Source organism: Mastomys coucha, unplaced genomic scaffold (genome assembly GCF_008632895.1).
Source record: "Mastomys coucha isolate ucsf_1 unplaced genomic scaffold, UCSF_Mcou_1 pScaffold22, whole genome shotgun sequence".
Lineage (NCBI taxonomy): Eukaryota > Metazoa > Chordata > Mammalia > Rodentia > Muridae > Mastomys > Mastomys coucha.
The window spans coordinates 24,274,607-24,286,749 of NW_022196905.1; the positions used below are offsets into that span (position 1 = coordinate 24,274,607).

The 12,143-nt window shown below is 46.1% G+C and overlaps 1 protein-coding gene across 1 annotated transcript in view; it reads left to right on the forward strand.

Moving 5' to 3' along the window:
- Window positions 1-1,552: 1,552 nt before the first annotated feature.
- Gck (glucokinase) overlaps window positions 1,553-12,143 on the forward strand; it is a 41,151-nt gene continuing 30,560 nt past the window's right edge. The window contains exon 1 of the mRNA XM_031338412.1: window positions 1,553-2,105. Within this exon, the coding sequence (XP_031194272.1) occupies window positions 2,061-2,105 (45 nt within the window). The 5' untranslated portion in view covers window positions 1,553-2,060. The remainder of the gene's footprint in view (window positions 2,106-12,143) is intronic.

Below are 12,143 nucleotides of genomic sequence, written 5' to 3' on the forward strand. Positions count from 1 at the left end.
AAAAAAAAAAAAAAAAAAAAAAAAAAAAAAAAAAAAAAAAAAAAGGCCACGTGTTAGAGAGGTAGCAAGGTGGGGGTGGAGGCATGGAAGGAGTTGGAAAGAGGGGTGCAAAGGGGGAAGTGATGTAATTATCCTTTATACGAATCAAAATAAAATAAATATTAGAATAAAATGTGGAGGAACACTCTTAATATTACAACTTGGGTGTGGAAAAAGCTTTCTTTAATAAAACCTTAATCCCTCAGATAAGAAAAGACTAGACTCCATGAAAGTGGAATAGATACTTCTGTATGATGCAAGACACTTATTTATCAAGTGGAAACGAGCAGAAACTTGAGTTGTAACTTGTTGGGAAACACAACACACTTGGCAAACAAAAGATTACCAGATATTTCAGATGAAATATAAAAATACTTCCCACAACTGATAGGTAGGAAACAGTTCAATCATAACATAGTTATTGGACAAATAATCCTTAAAAAGAAGAAATCCAGAGGAATAGCAAGTTAAGAGAAGAGAGGGTGTGCATGCACACACACTCAAGAGCATGAGTTTATAGTCAAAATAGATGATATACTTAAATGAACATGCCACTATAAAACCCATTATTTTCTATCTGGATTACATATGCTAATGAATACTTTTTTTTTTTGTTTTTGTTTTTGTTTTTCAAGACAGGGTTTCTCTGTATATCCTTGGCTGTCCTGGACCTCACTCTGTAGACCAGGCTGGCCTCAAACTCAGAAATCTGCCTGCCTCTGCCTCCCAAGTGCTGGGATTACCGCCCAGTACTAATGAATACTTTTTGTTTTTGTTTTTGTTTTTGTTTTTGTTTTTTCAAGTCAGGGTTTCTCTGCATAGCCCTGGCTATCCTGGAAACTAATGAATACTTTTAAAAGAAGAAACACTGGGGTTGGAGAGATGACTCAGCAGTTAAGAGCACTGGCTGCTCTTCCAGAGCTCCCGAGTTCAATTCCCAACAGCCACATGGTGGCTCACAACCATCTGTAATGAGATCAGATGTCCTCTTCTGGTGTGTCTGAAAACAGCTACAGTGTACTCATATATGTAAAATAAATAAATAAATCTTTAACAAAACAAAAAAAACCATAACTCCAGCAATAGTTATGTCCTGGTTTGAGGCTTCCGAGGATAGCAATAGAAACACACAGAGTCCCAGGCGTGTGGAGCCAGTGTGGTTTGGGTCCACCATTCCAGTTCGGGTTTCAGACCAAGAGGAAGGGAAAGGCAACGAGAAGCTCCCAAGCCGTCTCCAGTGCACAAAGCCAGGCTGGCAGCCAAAGACACTTTTTCTGTTCTTTTGGTTCTCAGACATAGAGGGCTCTGCTCCTTAGTGTGACCGGCACTAAGGCGCTGACCTGGGAACTAAGCAGGTGGTAATGTCTACCAGGCTGGCAGTCACTTTGGTGACAAGGTGACAGAGTGGTCACCATGGTGACAAGAGTAGAGAGGCCTTTGGCCATCAGTCCCAGTTTTCTGCATGGTGGCTCTAATGATAGAATGGTCACCATAGAAACCACAGGCCCTCTCAGAGCACAGAGGCCCTGACAGGAGACATCTAACTCCACACCTGGTTGGAACAGAAGCATTGACTGTGACTGAGCCCAGAGAAGAAGAAAGCTGAGGGGTGAGGGACAGAGTTACCTGTTGCCTCATTACTCAAAAGCCATCCCAAGCCACCGGAGGGAGAGACTTTTTTTTTTTTTTTTTTTTTTTTTTTTGCTGAGTCTGTCTAGGCTACCAGTTCCTCACAGCTCAGCAGAGCTAGAAGAAAGTCAATCAACACCGAGGACGTTTCCCTGGAACCACATGGCTCCTCCGGGAGACCGCTGGGCCTGAGGAGGCCTTGGTGGAGAGGGGTCCAGAGGTGAACAATGAAAAAGAGGAAGCTGAGGCTTCAACCAGCCTGAGGTGGACATCGCTCTCTGAGGTCTGGGGCTGGCTGTGACTCTGTGGGAGAAGCCTGGGCTACTTCTGCTGGGGAAATCTGGTGCGGAACACTGAGGGGTCCCAGCTCACCTGGGCTGGCGGCTGTGCAGATGCTGGATGACAGAACCAGGATGGAGGCCACCAAGAAGGAAAAGGTATCTACCTCATGAAGCATTTCACAAGTATTCGTTTGCATGCCTCCAACACTCACAGGTTTGGCTGCCGCCTATAAGTGTCTGTACCTCAGAATTTGCTTTTATCTTTAAGAAAGATGTGACTGGGGGCACTTGTGGGGCAGAAAGATCTCTACTTCCTGGACTGGTGTTGTGACCCAGCAGTGGAGCTGTTTAGAGGTCTGAGAAGCAACCTGCGGAGAGACTCTGAGGGGGAGGGGTGGGTGGAGATCAGAGATCCTATTGCGGTATTTGGGTGTCTGAAGCATTAGTGGGTCAAACCTACTGCCTGATTTTGAGAATGTACTGAACAGCTACCACAAGCCAAAGGAAGCCTCCTCCCCCTCCTCCTCCTCCTCTTCATCTTCCTCCTCCTCCCAGCAGGGAGCACTTCACAGGGGCCTTGAGGGTTGCTGCTCCATAATAAGAAGCATAGGGCAGTCTCCTTCCCAATAACAGAGTTCCAGATGTCAGTGCTGGCCCTGGGCTGAGCAGTGAGCAAGGAGAGAGAGGAGCACCAGACATTTGCTGGGAAACACGAGTGGAGAGAGAGCACACTCATCTCTCCTGTTCTGGAGTGAGCAGGATTCAGTCACTTTGTGCACATTTTCCCCCTGGCTTTGTCTCCTCTTTGTGTGAAATGGCAAGGTCAGCGTAAACAACCTCTAGCCTGCTTCTGGCAGAGCTAATGATGTTAGGAGACAAATAGCCGGAGCCAGCCCGAGTGAGAAAGCCCACATGATGCAGGCAGGGACAGGCCAGGACCCAATCAAGTCCACATGTGCCTGCTACTGGTGCTTCTGGCTAGCTAAGGTAGGCCAAGCAAGGACCACTTCAGAGCATGTGGGGAGAAGGAAGCTGGCGTCTAGCACACGGTAGCTGGAGACAGAAAAGGGGGATTTGTTCAAACTGGGAAAGAAAGTATGGAGTGTCTGGGTCTGTGTTCCCCTGCTTCCAGGTAGCAATTACTTTCTGCAAGAAAGGCATGGCTTCCATTTGAGGTCTGGACTTTGCCTGCTGGAAGGGAGATGGGCTTTTTTTTTTTTATACACATCTCCATGCCTTCTGTTTTTATTATTTTATTTTATTTTATTTTATTTATACCTTTCCTCTTCAGAGAACTGCAGGGTCACCTCTCCTTGTAAGCTGCTCTCTGTGCCCTGGCTTAAAGGAGCCCTAAAGAGTCTCTAAAGCACATACACATGGGTGTGTTTGTCTATGTCTAGTGTGTACATAGGGGCCTCTGACTTGGTTAAGCTAGGCACAAGTGGACTCTAAGTAGCTAACGTAGCAGGAAGCTGCCAGGAGGAGTTGGAGCCAGAAGGGTTAAATGAACAACTGCATTTCCTCCCCCAGACCCATCAGCTTCCTGGCTCTTGTTCTTAATTCCATAGGCTTCGTCTATCTAAACCTATAGTTCCCTGTAGCCTCTGCTACTGGCTCGCTACATCTGGGTCCTGCCCTACAGAGTCTTCTGTAGCCGCAGGCCAGATCTGTGCTTCTCTCTTACTCCCCGGGATGAGTCTGTCTCCAAGGGAGGCGACGTCTGGACCTCAGTGGGCAGACAGGCCAGGCTGAGTCTGGAGGCTGCTGCTTGGCCTCTTTGGGCCTATGATTGATCACTAATTAGAACAGTGATGTTTGCTTCCACCAGCTGCTGAGAGGAGGAAGGAGAGCTGCCTGTCAGAATGGTCAGTTGCTGGGCCGAGAGCCTCTCTGGGCTATGGATAGACACATTAGAACTGTAGGCACCTAGCTCGCCAGACCTATAGGTCCTACCATGACTAATGGGAGTCTCCTGTTGCTACCAGGACAAACTGCCACAAACATAAGAGCTTAAAACAACACAGACTTGTTATGTTATAGTTCTAGAATCTAAAATGGATCTCTGAGGGTGAAAATAAAGGTTGACAGAACCAGCCCCTTCTGGGCACCATAGAAGAGCCCATTTCCTTTCCTGTCAAGCTTCTATAGCCCAGCCAAACTCCTGGGCACCTGCATCCTTCCTCCCATATTCAACGATGACTTCTTCATCTTCCTCACCTATGCTTGACCATCACATAATCTCTGTCTCTCCTGCTCCCTTCTGATAGCACCGGCCTGAACAGATAATCCAGGATCACCTCATCTTAAGTCAGTAACTAAATCACATCTGAAAAACCTTTCTTACCTCATAAGGTGACATATTCGAAGGTCCCAAGGGTTGGGACATCTGTAGGAAGTCATGACCCTGCCTCTTATACTGTCCTGTCTCTCACCTTAAGATCCTCCCTCAACCATAAGCTCTTCCCTGACTCGCCCTGCGGTCCTGTGGTCCTTATACATTATTAGCTCCCTGGATCTGAGAACATTCTCTTGTCAGCAACAGATAAGGTCAAGTCTGTGCCATGCCCCCTCCTGCAGTGTCGGTTTACACTCACATTTACCTGTGGCCAACTGCCGTCCAAAGATATTATGCAGAAAACTCCATAAACAAGCTAATAATAAGTTTTAAAGACTTACTTTTTACTTTTAATTATGTACTTATGTCCATCTGTGTCTGGGAATGTACACACATGAGCCCTCATGCCCTCAGAGTCTAGAAGAGGGCATCAGATCCCCTGGAGCTGGAGTTGTGAGCCATCCAATGTGCGTGCTGGGAACAGAATTCTGATCCTTTGCAAGGGCAATATGTACTCTTACGTGCCAAGCCATCTCTTAGCTAAAATTGTATGTTGCTCTGTGTAGTAGGATGAAATAGCTCACATCTCTCTTTTGTAAATCTTACTTTTGTCAAATGTATCCACTATTTACTATATAGTAATACATTACTGTATTATGTATATGGTATATTTACTTCCTGCCCAGTAGCCATTTAGAGGCTGTCTGCATTATCAGGTTGACTGACAAATATCACAACCTTGTGTTCAAGTAACTGAAGCCTAACTGCTCCATGATGCCTAGTGGCATCTATGAGACACAGCAGAGCAGTATATTTTAAAAGAAGATTTAGCATGGAGTATTGTTACAATTATTCTGTTTTTTTTATTAATTATTACTGTTAATCTCTTTACTATGCCAAATTTCTTTTTTTTTTTCTTTCTTTTTTAAAGTTTGTCATAGGCATGACTACATAGGAGAAACATTGTATAAATGGGTCCCTTTGTCTCCCAAGTCTTCAAGCATTCCCTGAGGGTCTTAGAATGCATCCCCCCCCAAAGGATAAGAAAAGCTAACTTTACATACAGTTTTAATGAAATCCTTATATTTAAATATAAAGTAAGCCTATGGAGAACAGAATTGTGGATAAAGGAACATGGTGGGTTGTGCTCAGACCTGTACTAGGTCACAGCTTTTGCCTTCCATACAAAAGTCTCCAGCACCGCCCAGTGAGCCTTAGGGCTGGGTGTGTGAGAGGAGGAAGCGCCTGCCGTGGGCGGGTCTTTGGTATGCTGTAAATGAGATGCACATCCTCAGCCTTCCTGTCCAACGCTGCCTTTCTGAGAAGCTTGCATGGGGAAGGCTCAGCAGGAAGGAACACTGTCCCTTGGTTGGTTGTTCTATGAGGACTCTGAAGTAGGAAATACCTTCAGGATGTATGGAGTCTTCTAGCTCCTGAATACAGGAGAGAGGACTACTGATGCAGAATCCATGGAGACAGGAGTCAACTGCCTACCACCTAGCCTGCTCTCATAAACAATCTTGGCATTTGACTCTTTGTGTGTGCCAAGGATTCTCAGTGTTCTTCCATTGCCGGTGAGGGAGCCTCATGTTGAAGGGAAACTATGTCATCATAGGCAGATTGCCAGGGCTGCTTGGTGCTGACTCATTGGGTCGTAAAGGCAGAACTTGAGGTGAGGATTTGGTGTCTGTGGTTTAGGAGTCCCTCGGAGGCAGGCCCAGCCTTTGGCACTCCTGCAGCCACTGGTTACTGGGGGCTCCTGCAAAGGCCAGGGCTTCCAGACTTGGTAACAAATATTAGGATACCCAGTTAGGTTTGCATTTCAGATAAACAACGGATGTTTCATTATGCATCCCAAGTAGCCCATGGGCATTCTGTTTTCTTTGCCATGCTTAAGGAAAAGAGTAATTCCTCAAGTCTTTCTGGGTGAGCTGATTACATTTGGAGAGCAAGTCTCAGGAGTGAGCGTATCCAGGAGCTGTTAATGGCCATCCTGAGCCTTAGAGAGGGGCCACTGCCCAGCATGAACCACAATATCCACAGCAATATTTGCAATGACTGAGATGATTATTCACACATACAAACATGTCCATTATAGACCTTATCAAGTGTTAAGTAACTTACGAGGGTGATTTTTTAAAATGCTCTGTGTCATATGTGTTAGCATCCAGAACTGGATGCTAACAATATGTAAATACTTAGTGACCTGTTTACCTAAAAGCCTTTGGTGATAGTTAGTTTCTGGGTGGGCACTGTATTTTCTCTTTCTTACTTTAACACTGGAGTAGCTGGACAGTAGTGGCATGCACCTTTTATCCCAGCACTTGAGAGGCAGAGGCAGGCGGGTTTCTGAGTTTGAGGCCAGCCTGGTCTACAGAGTGAGTTCCAGGACAGCCAGGGCTACACAGAGAAACCCTGTCTTGAAAAACAAAAACAAACACAAACAAACAAACACTGAAGTAATCCTGCCATCAGTAAATTAGCTCCCAAACACACTTTCAAACTGGCTGCAAAGGGGGCTAAATAGATGTCTCAGTTAGTAAAGTTCTTTCTGAGAAACCATGAGGACCCCAGTTCGCAACCTGGTACCCAAATAAAAGCAGAGCATGGTCCCAAACACCGGAAATTCCAGAGCTGGGAAATTGGAGACAGGAGGATACCTGGGGCTAACTGACAAGTTAATTTAGCCAAATCGGCAAGCTCTAGATTTACTGAGAAACCTTGTCTCAAACAATATGGTGGCAAAGCCAGTGAGATGGCTCAGCAGATAAAGGGACTTGCTGACATGCACATACACTCACACACACAAACACATACACACACACTCACACACACAATACACACTCACACAGATATACACACACTCACACACACATACACACTCACACACATACACACACTCACACACACATATGCACACAATCACTCACACACACATACACATACACACACACAGTCACACACATACATTTTTTTTTTCTGAGACAGGGTTTCTTTGTGTAAATTTGGCTGTCCTGGAACTCACTCTGTAGACCAGGCTGGCCTCAAACTCAGAGATCCACCTGCCTCTGCCTCCTGAGTGTTGGGATTAAAGGCGTGCGCCACCACCCAGCTCCACATTTTTTAACGGCTGCAAAAATCCCAAGGATCCAGGAAGTCTAAGAGGCGGCCTTGGGTGAGATTATCTGGAGAAAGTCAGCAGGTAGAACAGATAGCTTCTTCAACACATTCAGCTGAGGCACAACCCACTCCATTAAGCCACCTGGGAGAACTTCAATCTTCTGGAAGTGGGCAGAGTGACTTCTGTGGATCTGGAGGATTGGATGTCTAGGAAATTTTTGATTTGGGGGGAACCCAATTGGCAGAAAAAAGCAAATCTTGGGCTAGGAGAAGGGGTTCTGTGAACAGATCTTGGGGGTTTAGGGAGGAGCTGTTGTGGTGTGATGGGAAATGTTCTCCATAGGCTATGTTTGAACACCTGGTCCCCAACTGGTGGCACTGTTTGGGAAGGTTGTGGAGCCTTTCGGAGGTGGAGCTTCCGTGAAGGAAGTAGGTCTCTGGGAGTGGGCTTTGTCTTATTTCCTGGGTACTCTCTGATTCCTGAATGTGGATACAATGTGACCAGCCAGCCTCAGGCTTCAGTTTCCATGCAATCCCAGCCTACTGCCTTGTCTTCCCAAAGTGAAGGACTGTATTCTCCTGGGACTGCAAGCCAAGATAAGCCCTTTCTCCAGTAAACTGCTTTTGTTAGGGTGATTTTATCTCAAGGACAGAAGAATAACTCAGAGATGGTGGTCTCTGCTCAGCTCACTCACATGCTGTCCAGTTGGAGTGTTTACAATGCAGAAGGAACAGAGCAAAAGCCTCCCCTTAGGCCTTTTTCTAGGAAAGCTACTTATCTGCCCTCTTCGAGCATAACCCTGGGGTTCCATCCCTGCCTCACTAGATCTCCTGACCTCTTCCCTCCTGATCCACCCAGGGTCACCTCTGATGCCCACTTCATCTTGTTTTCATTCACTTCAACATCCTCTCCCTGGAGCCTACGACTTGATAAAACCACTCTGTCCATTAGGGATGTTGTGCTGTTTCAGAAACCCAATTAAACTGAGCACATCTGAAGGCTTGTCATGTTACCTGGCCAACAGCCTAGAGGTCCCTGGTTTTCAGTCTCAGAAAGGCTCAGGTTAGCTTTCCTAATTCTCTTGCCCTTCCCCTCATGGCTGCCAGATGTGCCACTAGTGTCGCAGGCACAAACAAACCAAGCAACCCAGAAGCAAAATTGTATGGTGGCTCACCCTATCATGACTCCAGAGATTGACCTGGCCAGGGTAGAGAGGAACTGAAGAAAAGACAAACACATGGACATACAGAAAAGCTGGGAACAGGTGTACTTACTGTGTTCCTGGATGGAGAAGCCTCAGCACCCCAAGAGCTCAGTGTGTTTTTTATATGTTGTTAAGCACGGAGGTAGAGTTATTGCATACAGATGAACAAGAAGGCAGGTTCAGCTAACCTGAGTAGGAGCAGTCTCAAGAGGGGAGCAGTCTTCATATGATAAATATCAGGGGGAAAACTGGGAGTGGGCATTGTCCTATTTCCTGTGTACTTTCTTACTCCTGAATGTGGATACAATGTGACCAGCCAGCCTCCGGCTTCAGTCTCTATGCAGTCCCAGCCTACTGCCTTGTCTTCCCAAAGTGAAGGACTGTATCCTCCTGCGACTGCAAGCCAAGGATATTTTCTGCACAAACTGTCAGTATCCACACACCGACCAGAGGAAGACTGCCATTGCTCTAGGCCTTTCCTGATCCAATGGGGCTAAGACACTAGGATTCCTTGACATAGCAACAACGTCCATCCACACAGGACTTCACTCCATCCCTACAGGGAGAGGCCTCTGTCACCACATCTCCCAGATATCGAAAGGTCTAGAAAGCAATCCAGCCGATGCGGACAGGAAGGACAAACCACACAGGTTTGTGCCAAATGCTGGGCTTCTTACTGCCTGACTCTGAGCAGAATGAAGAGCCTGTGGCCAGGCAGGAAGGGACACTAGCTCTTTAAGGAACAAAAAAAAAAAAAAAAAATGTGTCTGTTCCACCCTTAGGAACACCAGACCCAAAAAACTAGCCCAAGGACACAGCAGTTCAAAGTCACAGAACACCAGACAAGTTAGACCAGAGACCAGTTACAGGTACATCTCCAGGTTGCACCAGCCTCTATTGCTGAGCACCGGGTACTCAGAATGGGCCAGGCCTGGGGATCTGGACCTGCAGGAGGTGTAGCCTCCTGGCTCTGCCTCACAGAATAGAGAGATTATACAAACAAAAAGAGCAATGAGGGCTCCAACAGTGACAGACACCAGCTGATGTTCGGACTAAGACCTCAGATGAAGGAGAAGAGGAGCTTTCTCCTGCTAGGGCCTTTAATTTCAGGGAACTTACTCTTCCATTCAGTAGAGCTGGCCTGAGTTCCAGGAAGCCTTGGCTCTCTTGTCCTGAGGCCTTTTAGGGCTCAGATTGCCTAAGTCCCATAAAAACAGAAAATCTTGTGTAGATGGCAAGATTTATCTTCTAACCCCTGTGAAGTTCTGTCAAATGGACTGTCATCAGACCCCTATTTGATAACAATTGGCAGCAGTTTTGAAGGTATGGATTGCTCCTGGAAGAAAGCTAGAAAGAGTCCTTTACTAGTTCCAAATCTTCCATCCCTTACCCTGCATCCCAGGATCAGAGCTGGGACGATGGCTTCCATGGTCCTAGATGCCCAAAAGGCTTCTCAGGAGACTGTTATGTATCTGTCTCTAGCATCATCCTCTGCTCATCCTTCTAAATGTACACTATTTCTAAAATGAAATCCTCTTCTTTGAGCCAGGTGTGGTGATGCCCACATGTAATCCTAACACTTGGGAACTGGAGACAGAGGGGGCTCAGGAGGAGTTCAAGGCCAGCCTCAACTCCATAGTGAGACCTCAACTCAAAAACTCAAAACCAAAACATGAAAGCCATCTTTTTAGGTACAGTTTGGCGAATTTGGTCAAATGTAAGCACCATCACCGTCAAGACTCCCGCCATTGAGCTGGGCAGCAGTAGTGCACACCTTTAATCCCAGCACTTGAAAGGCAGAGGCAAAACTCTTATTGAGTTTTCAGCAAGCATGTTCTACAGCGTGAGTTCCAGAACAGCTAGGGCTACAAAGAGAAGCCTTATCTCACAAAACAACAAAAGTTGTTCCATCACTCCAAGAGGCCCCTCCTTGATGACAGTCACCCCTGCTGCTCCAGTCCTCAGAAATCTCCCGTCGGTTTCCTCTTTCTTTGGATTTGCCTTTTCCAGAACATCTGTAAGTAGAACAGTCTGTTGTATCTGGCTCTTTCCTTGGCAGTGAGCTTTGCTGTGTCAGCAGAGTGCTGGCCTTTGCCCCTTCCCACTGCTCAGCGGTGTCAGCATCTGGGTTGTTCCCAGCCTCAGCTGTGTGTAAAGCTCTTGTGAACATTTTAGCAAGTTTTTGCATGTACATGGGTGACCATTTGGGGAGCAGTGAGAGATGTGTGGAATGACATTGTGTAAGATATTTAGCCTCAGAAGAAACTCCCAAGCTTTTTTCCAAAGCAAAGGAGGCCTCTGCCTTTCCCAGCACAAGGTCAGGAGGCTCCTTTGATGCATGCCCCCCACCCAGCACGTTACTCCCCTCCTTCAGTTTCTACTTGTGTCCATGTATTAAATGGGAGCCATCCTGGGACTCTGCAGCGGCTTGTCAGTGTGATCTTAACTTCCATTTATCTTTTGACTCATGATGGTATGTATGTTTTGGTATCTATATTGGACATTCTTTGGAGGCATTTTCTTTTAAAATAGGGGTGTTGTCATCTTACTGAGTTGGCAAGGCTCTTTATGTCTTCTAGCCTCTGTCATTTTACCAGATGTGTGCTTGATAAGATGAGTGGGTCTACATGGATCTTGAGGGTATGAGTCCACATTTGTTTCCATGAACTGTGTCCATACCCTCTCCTCTTATGCCCCACCCCCCAGCATCTCTCCCCCATCCCCTCACTCCTGCTGTATGATATCCCATCCCCCAGCATCTCTCCCCCATCCCCCTGACTCCTGCGGTGTGATATCCCAGTTCATTTGTCCCTCCTTTTAGATTTTTTTTTCTTTCAGTTTTCTGAGACACGGTTTCTCTGTGTAGCCCTGGTTGTCCTGGAACTCACTCTGTAGACCAGGCTGGCCTTGAACTAAAGGCATGCACAGCCACCTCCTTCCAGAATTTGTTGGCAGGCTGATCTTCAATTCTGGGCCCTGGAGACAGAGTAAGTGCAGAGTTAGAGTGTAATTGCTTTCCCACCCTGCTGTCACACCAAGACATGTGGTGTCCCGCCTCCATGCCCTCACATACATTCCCTAATAGACAGAACCTCCTGACAACAGTGAATGACATTGCTCATTCAATATGTCATATTTGTTCCAAGTCACTGGCGAGACTTTCATAAGCATATTTTTGAGCTGTTTTGAAGATCACACCTAGGGACTTGTGTATGCTAGGCAAAGGCTCTGCTGTTGAGTTACACCCTTAGCCCCATAAGCATAGGGTTTTTTGTTTAGCAACTGGGCCCAACATTTGTATAAAGGGGAAGATCTCCACATCACTCCACATTTCAATCTCTTGGCTTGTCCTGTCTTCCTTGGTGAATTTTTAAATAAGCTACATTATTTGAAAATCTTCCATTTCTTCTGATTTTTGAAATGCATTCATGTAAGTCACATATGACTATCATGAGCCTTCCAAGCTCCCTTCATCTAGAACTAAATCTCTTTCCTATTCTTTTTTTTTTTTTTTTTTTTTTTTTTTTTTTTTTT